This window comes from Coregonus clupeaformis, chromosome 21, assembly GCF_020615455.1.
Source record: "Coregonus clupeaformis isolate EN_2021a chromosome 21, ASM2061545v1, whole genome shotgun sequence".
NCBI classification, from domain to species: domain Eukaryota; kingdom Metazoa; phylum Chordata; class Actinopteri; order Salmoniformes; family Salmonidae; genus Coregonus; species Coregonus clupeaformis.
In genome coordinates, this window is record NC_059212.1 from 24,977,870 (window position 1) to 24,992,869 (window position 15,000).

At 43.5% G+C, this 15,000-nt stretch overlaps 1 protein-coding gene across 1 annotated transcript; it reads right to left on the reverse strand.

Moving 5' to 3' along the window:
- Positions 1-11,206: 11,206 nt before the first annotated feature.
- Positions 11,207-12,342, reverse strand: LOC121534606 (lysophosphatidic acid receptor 5-like). The gene has a single exon (XM_041841184.1). It carries the CDS (start codon positions 12,324-12,326, stop codon positions 11,304-11,306), a length of 1,023 nt encoding a protein of 340 aa, XP_041697118.1. The 5' UTR covers positions 12,327-12,342; the 3' UTR covers positions 11,207-11,303.
- Between the last annotated feature and the right edge of the window lie 2,658 nt (positions 12,343-15,000).

A 15,000-nucleotide genomic window follows, 5' to 3' on the forward strand; every position in this document is an offset into this window, starting at 1 on the left:
CAAGCTAGCTTTTTACCCTTGGGTTTCTCTCTACTGTTGACATGTAAGTGACCCTTACAAAAAAAGAATGCAGTTTTGAAACTGCAGTAAAAGTGCAGTAACTGCAGTCGATTGTGGTATTTTGGACGCAGTAATTGCAGCATACTGCAGTTAAACTGCACTCTGACTGCAATCTTTTTTCGTAAGGGGAGTAGGGGAGAGCCGGGATGAAAGTAACACGGGTGAAAGTAACAAGCCCATTTTCACAGATAACACAGAACCAAAATGACGTAGCGAAGTCAGCACGTTCCTAATATGGAGGACGACCTCCCTGGAAAAAAACAGCCCAGTCTGAACATGTTTTGCCGAGTTATCAACAAAAAAATGGTTTTGAATGATGTAATTACAAAAACGGACCCGGAAGCGTTTTTCGGTTGTAGAGTTTTGTTTAGTTGTTTAAAGTTCCAAACATATGGCATTTTTTAACCCATCTAGTGACTAAATGCCAGCATAGGTTTCAAGTATCACGCTAGCTAGTTTTGGGTGTTAGCCTGGGAGAAGTTACAGGAGAGACACAGGTAACACAATGTAAACTGATAACCTGGAATAAAATAAAATAAAGTTTAAGCACAGGCCATTGTCTCCTCTAGTTCATATTGCTTTTATAATGTTAGCAAAATACAGTGGGGAAAAAAAGTATTTAGTCAGCCACCAATTGTGCAAGTTCTTCCACTTAAAAAGATGAGAGAGGCCTGTAATTTTCATCATAGGTACACGTCAACTATGACAGACAAATTGAGATTTTTTTTCTCCAGAAAATCACATTGTAGGATTTTTTATGAATTTATTTGCAAATTATGGTGGAAAATAAGTATTTGGTCACCTACAAACAAGCAATATTTCTGGCTCTCACAGACCTGTAACTTCTTCTTTAAGAGGCTCCTCTGTCCTCCACTCGTTACCTGTATTAATGGCACCTGTTTGAACTTGTTATCAGTATAAAAGACACCTGTCCACAACCTCAAACAGTCACACTCCAAACTCCACTATGGCCAAGACCAAAGAGCTGTCAAAGGACACCAGAAACAAAATTGTAGACCTGCACCAGGCTGGGAAGACTGAATCTGCAATAGGTAAGCAGCTTGGTTTGAAGAAATCAACTGTGGGAGCAATTATTAGGAAATGGAAGACATACAAGACTACTGATAATCTCCCTCGATCTGGGGCTCCACGCAAGATCTCACCCCGTGGGGTCAAAATGATCACAAGAACGGTGAGCAAAAATCCCAGAACCACACGGGGGACCTAGTGAATGACCTGCAGAGAGCTGGGACCAAAGTACCAAAGCCTACCATCAGTAACACACTACGCCGCCAGGGACTCAAATCCTGCAGTGCCAGACGTGTCCCCCTGCTTAAGCCAGTACATGTCCAGGCCCGTCTGAAGTTTGCTAGAGTGCATTTGGATGATCCAGAAGAGGATTGGGAGAATGGTCAGATGAAACCAAAATAGAACTTTTTGGTAAAAACTCAACTCGTCGTGTTTGGAGGAGTTGCATCCAAAGAACACCATACCTACTGTGAAGCATGGGGGTGGAAACATCATGCTTTGGGGCTGTTTTTCTGCAAAGGGACCAGGACGACTGATCCGTGTAAAGGAAAGAATGAATGGGGCCATGTATCGTGAGATTTTGAGTGAAAACCTCCTTTCATCAGCAAGGGCATTGAAGATGAAACGTGGCTGGGTCTTTCAGCATGACAGTGATCCCAAACACACCGCCCGGGCAACGAAGGAGTGGCTTCGTAAGAAGCATTTCAAGGTCCTGGAGTGGCCTAGCCAGTCTCCTGATCTCAACCCAATAGAAAATCTTTGGAGGGAGTTGGAAGTCCGTGTTGCCCAGCGACAGCCCCAAAACATCACTGCTCTAGAGGAGATCTGAATGGAGGAATGGGCCAAAATACCAGCAACAGTGTGTGAAAACTTTGTGAAGACTTACAGAAAACGTTTGACCTGTGTCATTGCCAACAAAGGGTATATGACAAAGTATTGAGAAAATTTTGTTATTGACCAAATACTTATTTTCCACCATAATTTGCAAATAAATTCATAAAAAATCCTACAATGTGATTTTCTGGATTTTTTTTCTCATTTTGTCTGTCATATGATGAAAATTACATGCCTCTCTCATCTTTTTAAGTGGGAGAACTTGCACAATTGGTGGCTGACTAAATACTTTTTTTCCCCACTGTATCAACAAGTGACAATGTTTGAAAATTATATATTACATTAGAATTATGCCTTAATCAATTGACTTGATGGATCAGCTACTCACATAAGCTTTTAACGACAGGTAAGTGGTTAAAAAATATATCTTTATGATTCTGGGGGTCAATTACCTTATGTTAAGCCATGGAAATGTGAAGAGAATAAAGACGTTTATTCTATCAAGACACGAGGAGAGTCCATGACAAGGACAGCTGGAGCTGCTGGAGCGCACCTGATTGTTAGGGCTAAGGATTAAGTCATTGAAAATGGTGAAAAACACCTCCTACTACATTCCCATTGAGTGAGATGAGAAAATTATAGTTAATATGGATCCGTTTATGTTTAGAAAATATATTTTTCACCATTTTGAACCTATAGTATTAATTATTCAGATCGACACAAACATGAAATTATGGCTGATAGTACATTTGTTGAAAGTAACAAGTATTACAAACAAGAAACATGGAGATAAGACAGATATTGTGCACTTCTTGCCAGCTGTCCCAAGGCTGAGTTACTCCACTCCCGCCTCGCCGGCAGGTGACCTTGCAGTTAGAGCATTGAGTCAGTAACCGGAAGGTCGGTGGTTCAAATACCCGAGCCGACAAGGTGAAAAATCTGTCGCTGTGTCCTTGAGCAAGGCACTTAACCCTAATTTGCTCCAGGGGTGCCGTACTCTTATGGCTGACCCTGTAAAACAGGGGTGTCAAACTCAAACTCATTCCATGGAGGGCCTAGTGTCTGCTGGTTTTTGGTTTTTCCTTTCAATTAATACATAGACAAACATGTAAGGGGAGTTCCTTACTGATTAGTGACCTTCATTCATCAATCAAGTACAAGTGAGGAGCAAAAACCCGCAGACACTCAGCCGTCAGTGGAATGAGTTTGACACGTGCTGTAAAATAAACATATTTCACTGCACCTATCTGGTGTATGTGAAAATAAAACATACTTTTTCCCCTTCTTTTTCTTTATTGTTACAAAAGTAACGTTGCTATAGTTCTGTTCTTGGTCTATTTAACTGAAACTCATCTACACTCAAAATGAAATTAGTTGCTAATGGTAGAGGACATACAGTATATAAGTTGTTTTTAATCTAATATGGTGTCTCTAGCTCTATCGATCTTTGAGTAATTAGAAGAAAAAAACGTGTTTATTTCGTCCCGGTACTCCCCTAAAGCCAATGGGGAACCTGTGTGTGACAAGCCAGCAGCTTCTAGGAGGAAGTCGTAGACCTAGGTTTGAGCAGTCACTATGAATGTCGAAGATTGTGCAAGAGCTGCTATCGCATGTGCACCTAGCAGCAACAACCTACAGTCCTCTCATTCTAAAATGATATGACAAGGTGCCTTCTCGCAGATGAATAGCTGGAGTTATACGGGACGGTTGAGCTAACGTGCGTTAATGTGATAAGCATAACTGTTGTCAGTAACAGCAAACTTTCCAGGACATAGACATGTCTTACATGGGCAGAAAGCTTAAATTCTTGTTAATCTAACTGCACTGTCCAATTCATAGTAGCTATTACCATGCTATTGTTTGAGGAGAGTGCACAACAACAAAAAAACTTATCATGGCAACTGGTTTGATACATTCACCTCTGAAGGTAAATAATGTACTTACAATCAGTAATCTTGCTCGGATTTGTCATTCTGAGGGTCCCAGAGATAAAATGTATCAAATCAAATCAAATTTTATTTGCCACATGCTCCGAATACAACAGGTGTGGACCTTACAGTGAAATGCTTTCTTACAAGCCCTTAACCAACAATGCAGCTAAGTAAAAAAGAAAAAATAGCTAATAATTAAAGAGCAGCAGTAAAATAAAATGAAAGTAGGGAGGCTATATACAGGGGGTACCGGTACAGAGTCAATGTGCGGGGGCACCGGTTAGTCGAGGTAATTGAGGTAATATGTACATGTGGGTAGAGTTAAAGTGACTATGCATAAATAATAAACAGAGTAGCAGCAGCGTAAAAGAGGGGGTTGGGGTGGCGTGGGGTGCGGTGGGGTTGGGGGACAATGCAAATAGTCAGGGTAGTCATGATTAGCTGTTCAAGAGTTATGGCTTTGGGGTAGAAGCTGTTAAGAAGCATTTTGGACCTAGACTTGGCACTCCGGTAACACTTGCCGTGCGGTAGCAGAGAGAACAGTCTATGACTAGGATGGCTGGAGTCTTTGACAATTTTTAGGGCCTTCCTCTGACACCGCCTGGTATAGAGGTCCTGGATGGCAGGAAAATTGGCCCCAGTGATGTACTGGGCCGTACGCACTACCCTCTGTAGTGCCTTGCGGTCGGAAGCCGAGCAGTTGCCATACCAGGTGGTGATGCAACCAGTCAGGATGCTCTCGATGGTGCAGCTGTATAACTTTTTGAGGATCTGAGGACCCATGCCAAATCTTTTCAGTCTCCTGGGGGGGAATAAGCTTTGTCGTGCCCTCTTCACGACTGTCTTGGTGTGTTTGGACCATGATAATTTGTTTGTGATGTGGAACTTGAAGCTTGAAGCTCTCAACCTGTTCTACTACAGCCCCGTCGATGAGAATGGGGGCGTGCTCAGTCCTCTTTTTTTCCCCTGTAGTCCACAATCATCTCCTTTGTCTTGATCACGTTGAGGGAGAGGCTGTTATCCTGGCACCACACTGCCAGGTCTCTGACCTCCTCCCTATAGGCTGTCTCATCGTTGTCAGTGATCAGGCCTACCACTGTTGTGTCATCGGCAAACTTAATGATGGTGTTGGAGTCGTGCCTGGCCATGCAGTCATGGGTGAACAGGGAGTACAGGAGGGGCCCCCGTGTTGAGGATCAGTGTGGCAGATGTGTTGTTACCTACCGTTACCACCTGGGGGCGGTCCGTCAGGAAGTCCAGGATCCAGTTGCAGAGGGAGATGTTTAGTACCAGGGTCCTTAGCTTAGTGATGAGCTTTTAGGGCACTATGGTGTTGAACGCTGAGCTGTAGTCAATGAATAGCATTCTCACATAGGTGTTCCTCTTGTCCAGGTGAGAAAGGGCAGTGTGGAGTGCAATAGAGATCGCATCATCTGTGGATCTGTTGGGGCGGTATGCAAATTGGAGTGGGTCTAGGGTTTCTGGGATAAGCATAGTTTTGTTTGATAAAATCAATTTTTATATTCAAATGTAGGAACTGGGTTCTACAGTTTGAACCCTTGCTGTCTCTGGCTACACACCCACCCCGCCATCTAGATGTGTGAAAGTTAGTGTATAAGCTAATGATCCATCATGTAAAACATTCCTGGGAGTGTGTAAACTTACATTTTGTATTACCATATCATGTTAGTATGTTCTCTATAGTTATGTACTTGAAAATGTATCAATTGACCAATTCGGCACATTTGGGCAGACTTGATACAAAATAGTCCAGTATTGCAATGCTTCACTGGATTCACAGAAACTTTGCACACACACTGCTTCCATCTAGTGGCCAAAATCTAAATTGCACCTAAACTGCAATATTATATTGTGGCCTTTCTCTTGAATTTGAAAGATGATGAAACAAAAAAATAAATAGAAAACACATGTTTTTTTGTTTGTATTATCTTTTACCAAATCTAATGCATTATATTCTCCTACATAAATTTCACATTTCCACAAACTTCAAAGTGTTTCCTTTCAAATGGTATCAAGAATATGCATATCCTTGCTTCAGGTCCTGAGCTACAGGCAGTTAGATTTGGGTATGTCATTTTAGGCGAAAATGGAAAAAAAGGGTCTGATCTTTAAGAGGTTAATGCTGCTGATTTCATTACCATCTTTGATGTCTATTTTTAATTGTGCCAGTCTCAAAGGGGGCTTACAGCTTTATCCTGTCTGGCATCCCTATGTTCTACATTGTAGAATAATAATGAAGACATCAAAACTATGAAATAATACATACATTATTATTCTACAATGTAGAAAATAGTAAAGATAAAGAAAAAGCCTTGAATGAGTAGGTGTGTCCAAACTTTTGACTGGTACTGTTCAGTCGTGGTCAAAAGTTTTGAGAATGACACAAATATACATTTTCACAAAGTCTGCTGCCTCAGTTTTTATGATGGCAATTTGCATATACTCCAGAATGTCATGAAGAGTGATCAGATGAATTGCAAAGTTCCTCTTTGCCATGAAAATGAACTTAATCCCCAAAAAACATTTCCACTGCATTTCAGCCCTGCCACAAAAGGACCAGCTGACATCATGTCAGTGATTCTCTCGTTAACACAGGTGAGAGTGTTGACGAGGACAAGGCTGGAGATCACTCTGTCATGCTGATTGAGTTAGAATAACAGACTGGAAGCTTTAAAAGGAGGGTGGTGCTTGAAATCATTGTTCTTCCTCTGTTAACCGTGGTTACCTGCAAGGAAACATGTGCCGTCATAATTGATTTGCACAAAAAGGGCTTCACAGACAAGGATATTGCTGCTAGTAAGATTGCATCTAAATCAACCATTTATCGGATCATCAAGAACTTAAAGGACAGAGGTTCAATTGTTGTGAAGAAGTCTTCAGGGCGCCCAAGAAAGTCCAGCAAGCGCCAGGACCGTCTCCTAAAGTTGATTCAGCTGCGGGATCGGGGCACCACCAGTGCAGAGCTTGCTCAGGAATGGCAGCAGGCAGGTGTGAGTGCATCTGCATGCACAGTGAGGCGAAGACTTTTGGAGGATGGCCTGGTGTCAAGAAGGGCAGCGAGGAAACCACTTCTCTCCAAGAAAAACATCAGGGACAGACTGATATTCTGCAAAAGGTACAGGGATTGGACTGCTGAGGACTGGGGTAAAGTCATTTTCTCTGATGAATCACCTTTCCGATTGTTTGGGGCATCCGGAAAAAAGCTTGTCCGGAGAAGACAAGGTGAGCACTACCATCAGTCCTGTGTCATGCCAACAGTAAAGCATCCTGAGACCATTAATGTGTGGGGTTGCTTCACAGCCAAGGGAGTGGGCTCACTCACAATTTTGCCCAAGAACACAGCCATGAATAAAGAATGGTACCAACACATCCTCTGAGAGCAACTTCTCCCAACCATCCAAGAACAGTTTGGTGATGAACAATGCCTTTTCCAGCATGATGGAGCAGCTTGCCAAAAGGCAAAAGTGATAACTAAGTGGCTCGGGGAACAAAACATCAACATTTTGGGTCCATGGCCAGGAAACTCCCCAGACCTTAATTCCATTGAGAACTTGTGGTCAATCCTCAAGAAGCGGGTGGACAAACAAAAACCCACAAATTCTGACAAACTCCAAGCATTGATTATGCAAGAATGGGCTGCCTTCAGTCAGGATGTGGCCCAGAAGTTAATTGACAACATGCCAGGGCGGATTGCAGAGGTCTTGAAAAAGAAGGGTCAACACTGCAAATATTGACTCTTTGCATAAACTTAATGTAATTGTCAATAAAAGCCTTTAACACTTATGGAATGCTTGTAATTATACTTCAGTATACCATAGTAACATCTGACAAAAATATCTAAAAACACTGAAGCAGCAAACTTTGTGAAGAACAATACGTGTGTCATTCTCAAAACTTTTGACCACAACTGTAGATGATGAGAAATCCCAGGAGTGGTCAGTGCACGTTGCATGACCCGTATGGTAAATGGAAGGAAGGAGAAAAGCCTGTTGATATTATTGTTGTTTGAGGAGACTCTACTTGAATATTTGAAGCTTGGATATTTGAGGTATGCGGTGAGAGCATTTGTGTCCAAACCATTACAGTGTGGGAATTGTAAAGGATATGGTCACGTGTAAAATGTTTGCAGATGGGTACAATATTGAAGAATCTGTGAATGTAAAATGTTGCAATGTAGTGGTGATCATACTCCGGACTTCCTTGAGTGCCCTGTTAGGGTGAAGGAGGTCGATATCCTATGTGGAGGCGGTGAAGAGAGTTGAAGTGGCAAGAGGCAACAGTGTTGAAGACATTGCGATATTGTTAGTGTTTTAAGTCAATCGAGTGATCTGGATACACTCATCGTGAAGAAGGTGGATTTTGTGGCATTTATAGCCACAGTGATTCATTGCACAGCACACATGTCTAAGAAGTCCAAAAAGCTGGATATCATTGTATCTGCAGCCGAGAAGTTGTTGGGGCTCCAAGACTTCACGGCAGAAGCACTACAAGGACTGATGTCGCTTGGAAATGTCCCGCACTCACAGGACGCTACTGAGCCTGTGTTGGGACCTGATTAGAATTAGGTTTTTACAGAACAGCAGGTTGATTTTGTTTAGTTAATTTCTATTTTGGTAGTTTGTATGATGTTTTATTTATTTTTACCCAAATGTTTTCCTTTTTGGGATCCTTATTATCCACCTGTACAGTAGGTGGCGGAATGCACATCTAATTGTTGCGAACGCCATTATACCATAGAAGAAGAAGAAGAAGAAGAAGAAGAAGAAGAAGAAGTGCATGTCAGAGCAAAAACCAATCCATGAGGTCGAAGGAATTGTCCTAGAGGGCCGAGACAGGATTGTGTCGAGGCACAGATCTGGGAAAGGATACTAAAACATTTCTGCTGCATTGAAGGTCCCCAAGAACACAGTGCCCTCCATCATTCTTAAATGGAAGAAGTTTGGAACCACCAAGACTCTTCCTAGAGCTGGCCGCCCGGGCAAACTGAGTGATCAGTGGAGAAGGGCCTTGGTCAGGGAGGTGACCAAGAACCCAATGGTCACTCTGACAGAGCTCCAGAGTTCCTATGTGGAGATAGGAGAACCTTCCAGAAGGACAACCATCTCTGCAGCACTCCACCAATCAGGCCTTTATGGTAGAATGGCCAGACGGAAGCCACACCTCAGTACATGACAGCCCGCTTGGAGTTTGCCAAAAGGCACCCAAAGGACTCTCAGACCACCATGAGAAACAAGATTCTCTGGTCTGATGAAACCAAGATTGAACTCTTTGGCCTGAATGCCAAGTGTCACATCTGGAGGAAACCTGGCACCATCCCTACAGTGAAGCATGGTGTTCACAGCATCATGCTGTGGGCACGTTTTTCAGCGGCAGGGACTGGTAGACTAATCAGGATCGAGGGAAAGTTGAATGGAGCAAAGTACAGAGAGATCCTTGATGAAAACCTGCTCTATAGCGCTCAGGACCTCAGACTGGGGAGTAGGTTCACCTTCTAACAGGAGAACGACCCTAAGCACACAGCCAAGACAACACAGGAGTGGCTTCGGGACAATTCTCTGAATGTCCTTGAGTCGCCCAGCCAGAGCCCGGACTTGAACTCGATCAAACACCTCTGGAGAGACCTGAAAATAGCTGCTCTCAGAGCTTGAGAGGGTCTGAAGAGAAGAATGGGAGAAACTCCCCAAATACAGGTGTGCCAAGTTTGTAGCAGCATACCCAAGAAGGCTGTAATCGCTGCCAAAGGTGCTTTAACAAAGTACTGAGTAAAAGGTCTGAATACAATTTTGACTATTTTGTGTATGTCCATTACATGACATCCAAATAAAAATCCATTTAAAATACAGGTTGTAATGCAACAAAATATGAAAAACGCCAAGGGGGATGAATACTTTTGCAAGGCTCTGTACATTCTCCTTTATCTTTGGATTTTCATTTTCATTGTCCTGTGTGTGTGTGTGTTATTAGAGAAACAGAATTAAACTTATGATAATACAAAGGCTATCATTGGTTCCAAAATCTACAACGTGTAATATATTTATTATATAAAAATAAACCCAAGCACAGAAGTCAGACCAATGACCAATAATCAGACAAAATAACATTGCTACATTTCCTGTCAAAGGAAGACATTAAACAGGTTTATAAAACAGCTTTATGAAACATAAAAATGTATTTAGGATGAAGCAATTTAACTGTCATAGACAACATTTGGTACATTATGTATCTAGGAAACTTTAATACTATTTGAGACATCTCTCTCCCCTGCCACACACAAACAGTGCCCCATTACATTCAAAATAGGCAGAAGAAAGATTTCAGGAAGTGAGACTTTAAGCGATACAGGACAAAGGAGGGTGCTTCTTAAGTCAACAGCCTAAACAATGTTGTTTCCCAGACTGGTCTCATAGACTAGATGTAACATAGTACATTTAAATCCTGGACACTCAAATGAAAAGATGTAACTTTGGTATTGTTAAATAAGATAGAAGGTCACTTAAGGCAAAAATAAAAAGAGGATTGTTGGTCGGGGTGGATGTATGAATGTATAATGTGAATTTCTAGCAACCCAAAGGTTGCTTGTTTGAATCTCATCAGGGACAACTTAAGCATTTTATCTCATTAGCAACTTTGCAACTACTTACTACTTTGCAACTACTTAGTATGTTAGCTAACCCTTCCCCCAACCTTAACCTTTTTAGCTAACCCTTCCCAAACCGTAATATTAACCCTTTAACTTAACTCCTAACCTTAACCCCTAACCCCTAGAGCTAGCTAATGTTAGCCACCTAGCTAACGTTTGCCACAACAAATTGGATTTCGTAACATATCATACTTTTTGCAGATTTGTAAAATATTGTATGTTTTGCAATTCGTAACATATTTTACGAATTGCAATTCATAACATATCATTCTAATTCTCATTTGTAGCATATCATACAAAATGGATGATGGATTAAATGTGCAATATGTAGAAGTCACTTTGCCATTTCCTGGTTGCTAATATTCAGTTTGAGACAAAACAAGCAGTCATTGTCTAAACAATCATTGTATCATCGAAACCGCTGTGAAATGTATTTTCCATAACTACCAATATTGTATTTTCAGCTGTTTAAAGCTGATGTACAAAACCTAAAGTAAAAGATGCTAAAAACAAAACTTAAGAACGGGAAGCATAGAAATAGCGCACATAGAACATATATACCACTTCGTAGACCTGCTTTCAATGAGAAAGACAAATCTATAACTCACATTTCTTGTGATAATGGCTGGAGTGAAATGGTATCAAATATATCAAACACATGGTTTCCATGTGTTTGATGCCATTCCATTCGCTCTGTTCCAGCAACTATTATAAAGCTGTTCTCCCGTCAGCAGCTTCCTGTGTCTCATTCGCATACACAAATAGAGTACAGAATGTGTAAGAACAACTTAACGTCCACCATTAACTTGTTCAAGACCATCTCTAGCATTCTCACCTCTACTAATGCCAGTCCTCCACCACAAGGCAGAATTAGGCAGAACCGTTACATTAGCCTCTGTGGTTCCTGTAGTCCCTCTCCCTCTCTTGAGGATCTTGGAGCTGAAGTAGTAGATGAGAGGATCCAGGCAGCTGTTCACACTAGCCAAGCAGATAGTCCCAATATGGAAGCCAAAGAAGGGGAACTGGGATTGCAGGTAGTGTAGCTTGTGGAGCCCATATAAGACCATGGCAACATGAAAGGGGATGAAACACACTGTGTAGATCGAAAGGTTGGTCACAAGCAGCCACACCATCCGGCTCTTATCCACAGAGGAAGAGGAGAAAGATGAGGAAGAGGTGGCCTTCTGTACTCTCAGCTTTCGCACCCCCGCCACTGTACACCCTACGATGACGGCAAACGGCACTACATTCCCCAGGACAGCAGCCACGTAGAAGATATAAAGCCCAAAGCGCCACTCTTCCTGAGTGTAGCCCTCAAAACAACGCCACACAACGCACATCTGGTGATAGTTGGCACGGTGATTCAGTGCCACGGGCACCGCCATGGCACCAATCACCACCCATACGGCCGCACATGCTGTCCAGGCCATGCCTGGCGTCCTCAACGGGCGTGAGCGCAGCGGATAGACCACAGCCAAGAACCGGTCCACGCTAATTAACATGATGAAGTAGGAGCTGGAGTAGAGGTTGATGGAAAACAGAGTCCCAGAGACCATGCAGGCCAGGTGTCCGTAGGGCCAGTGGCCCCTGGCGTAGTACAGGATCCGGAGGGGCATGGAGAGGGTGAAGAGGAGGTCTGAGAGGGCCAGGTTGGCCATGTAGATCACAGGCATTGAGCGGAGCCCCAAGCGGCATAACAGGAGCCCCAGGGAGAGGGTGTTGAGGGGAAGACCCAGGGCCAACACGCCACTGTAGGTGGCCGTGAAGAGAGGGTACCTGTAGTGGGTGATGTTGCAGGTGGTGTTAGTCATCTCTGGAGGACTAACATGGACAATGACACTGAACTGCTACAGCTGTCAAAGCTGGAGATTGAAAGATAAAGACGGTTCCTTTTTTAGCAGTTTATGTCTGTGGTTTCTACAAATGCAAGTTGCTGAACAGGAAATGTTGGGAGATCCACCCACGCTAGTTTCACCCTTGGGTTTTTTTGATTCTTTTTTTATAAGATTGTATTTTATAGACAATACAAAACATACACATACAATTGACAACATTATACAAACATCACACCTGCCCAGACCCACTATCCAGCACCCCGATCTCCAGCACCCTTATCACTTTCTGTCACATGGCCTCAAACTGCACGATTTTGTTACTCTCCTTCGCCCACACTCTTTCCATTTTTAGATCAAGCATTTGACCTTTCCATTTAGCATGAACGACGGAGGATTGGCTGATTTCCAGTTTTTGAGTATACGTTTTTTAAAGATAATTGATAAGAGGAATATTGTCTAAACCATCAGGTATCTCACTGCACACACATGTCATGTCTTGATTGTTCCATAAGGTTGTGTTTCTAGGGAGTGATATTGGTTCTTGTAAAATAAGTTTCATTTTCTTCCATATCATTAGAGTGTTCTTAACTATGAAGTTAATGTTCTTAGCTTTGAAAATAGACACATCAAATATTCTGGGAATGAGCATGCACATCATCAATATGTACCCATTGTTCCTCTTTGTCGCAAGTAAAAGCCTTGGGTAGCGAGTTGATACAATTCCAAGTCTGGAAGGTTAAAACCACCCTCAGACATAGGAAGATGTAAAACCTTCATTTTTATTCGATATGTTTTTTTAAAAGAATGTCTTCGGTGGGGTAATTGGTAATACAGAAAATGAATAGAAAACCTTTCGATTGGAATGGCTTCCAAAGAGGTTTATTCTACCTGTAAGATTTATGGGAAGATGATTCCATTTAATTAGATCTGCGTTCATACTGCTGAGTAATGGAATAAAGTAATATTTCTAGATGTATTGTTTGTTGTCATTTATTAAGCATCCTACAGAGCCTTGCAAAAGTATTCATCCCCCTTGGCGTTTTTCCTATTTTGTTACATTACAACCTGTAATTTAAATGGATTTTTATTTGGATTTCATGTAATGGACATACACAAAATAGTCAAAATTGGTGAAGTGAAATGAAAAAAATAACTTGTTTCAAAAAATTCTAAAAAAGAAATGACAGAAAAGTGGTGCTTGCATATGTCTTCACCCCCTTTGCTATGAAGCCCCTAAATAAGATCTGGTGCAACCAATTTGTGACGAGTACTGATATACGAAGAGGCAGGACGCAGACGCAGGAATTAACAAGGTCAAGGTTTACTTAATAATGAGAAAGAGAATAACAAAGAGAGAGGACACGACGCTTAACAATTACACACAATACAATACAGAACAGTCCAGGGCTAAATAGGGTTGGTGATGAGATGAGGTGCAGGTGCGCTGGACGTGGTTAGGGTGCGTTGGGTTTCCATTCCGGTGTTGCCGAGGTGGTGCGATCAGTCCGGCGAATCAGAGCGCCGGAGGGGAGCAACAGGAGGAGACGTGACAGTCAGGAGGACGACCCCGAGGACGAGGAGCGGGCTAGTCAGGGTGGCAACGGTGGAAGTCCCGAATTAGGTTGGGGTCCAGAACGTCCCCAGCCGCAACCCAGCTCCTCTCCTCAGGACCATACCCCTCCCAGTCCACCAGGTAACAGAGCCGTCCCCCACGGAAGCTGGAGTCCAGCAGGTCCCTCACCGTATACGCCGGACTCCCGTCAATGTCCAGGGGTAGAGGAGGCGTACCCCGGAGGACGGCATCCGCCAGAGGACCAGGAACCACCGGCCTGAGGAGAAACACATGAAAAGTGGGTGAGACACGGTAGTGAGGGGGAAGGAGCAGCTGGTATGATACCTAATTTATCTGCCAGAGGACTTTAAATGGCCCCACAAACCAGGGGCTCAGTTTCTTGCAGGGCAGGCGGAGAGGGAGGTTTTTTGTGGACAGCCAGACACGATCACCAGGCTGGAATACAGGGGCCTCACTGCGGTGGCGGTCGGCTTGGTCCTTCTGCCGACGAATGGCCCTCTGGAGATGGACATAGGCGGCGTCCCAGACCTGTCCGGCCCTGTGGAACCACTCGTCACTTGGGTGTCCAAGGGGCCAGGGCCGGCTGGTACCCCAGGACGCACTGGAAGGGAGTGAGCCCCGTGGAGGAGTGAACAAGGGAGTTCTGGGCATATTCTGCCCAGGGAAGAAACCTCGACCACTCACCCTGCCGGTCTGGACAGTGGCAACGATGAAACCTCCCCAGCTCCTGGTTCATGCGCTCCAACTGCCCATTCGACTGAGGCCTATACTCGGAAGTGAGGCTGGCCGTGGCCCCAATCTTCTCCAAGAAAGCCTTCCACACTCAATAGTTCCTCTCTGCGGGGGTAAGCTTTTTAGAGAAAAAGGCACAGGGATATATTTTCTCTGGCTTACCGTGCCGCTGGGAGAGGACCGTACCCACGCCCTCCTCCGATGCGTCTACCTCCAGGATGAAAGGAAGAGATGGATCTGGGTGTTTTAGGATGGGTGCTGTGGTGAACCTCTCCTTCAGCCTCTTGAAGGCAGCATCAGCCTCAAGGTTCCAGGCCAGCTTCTGAGGCCCACCCTTAAGGAGAG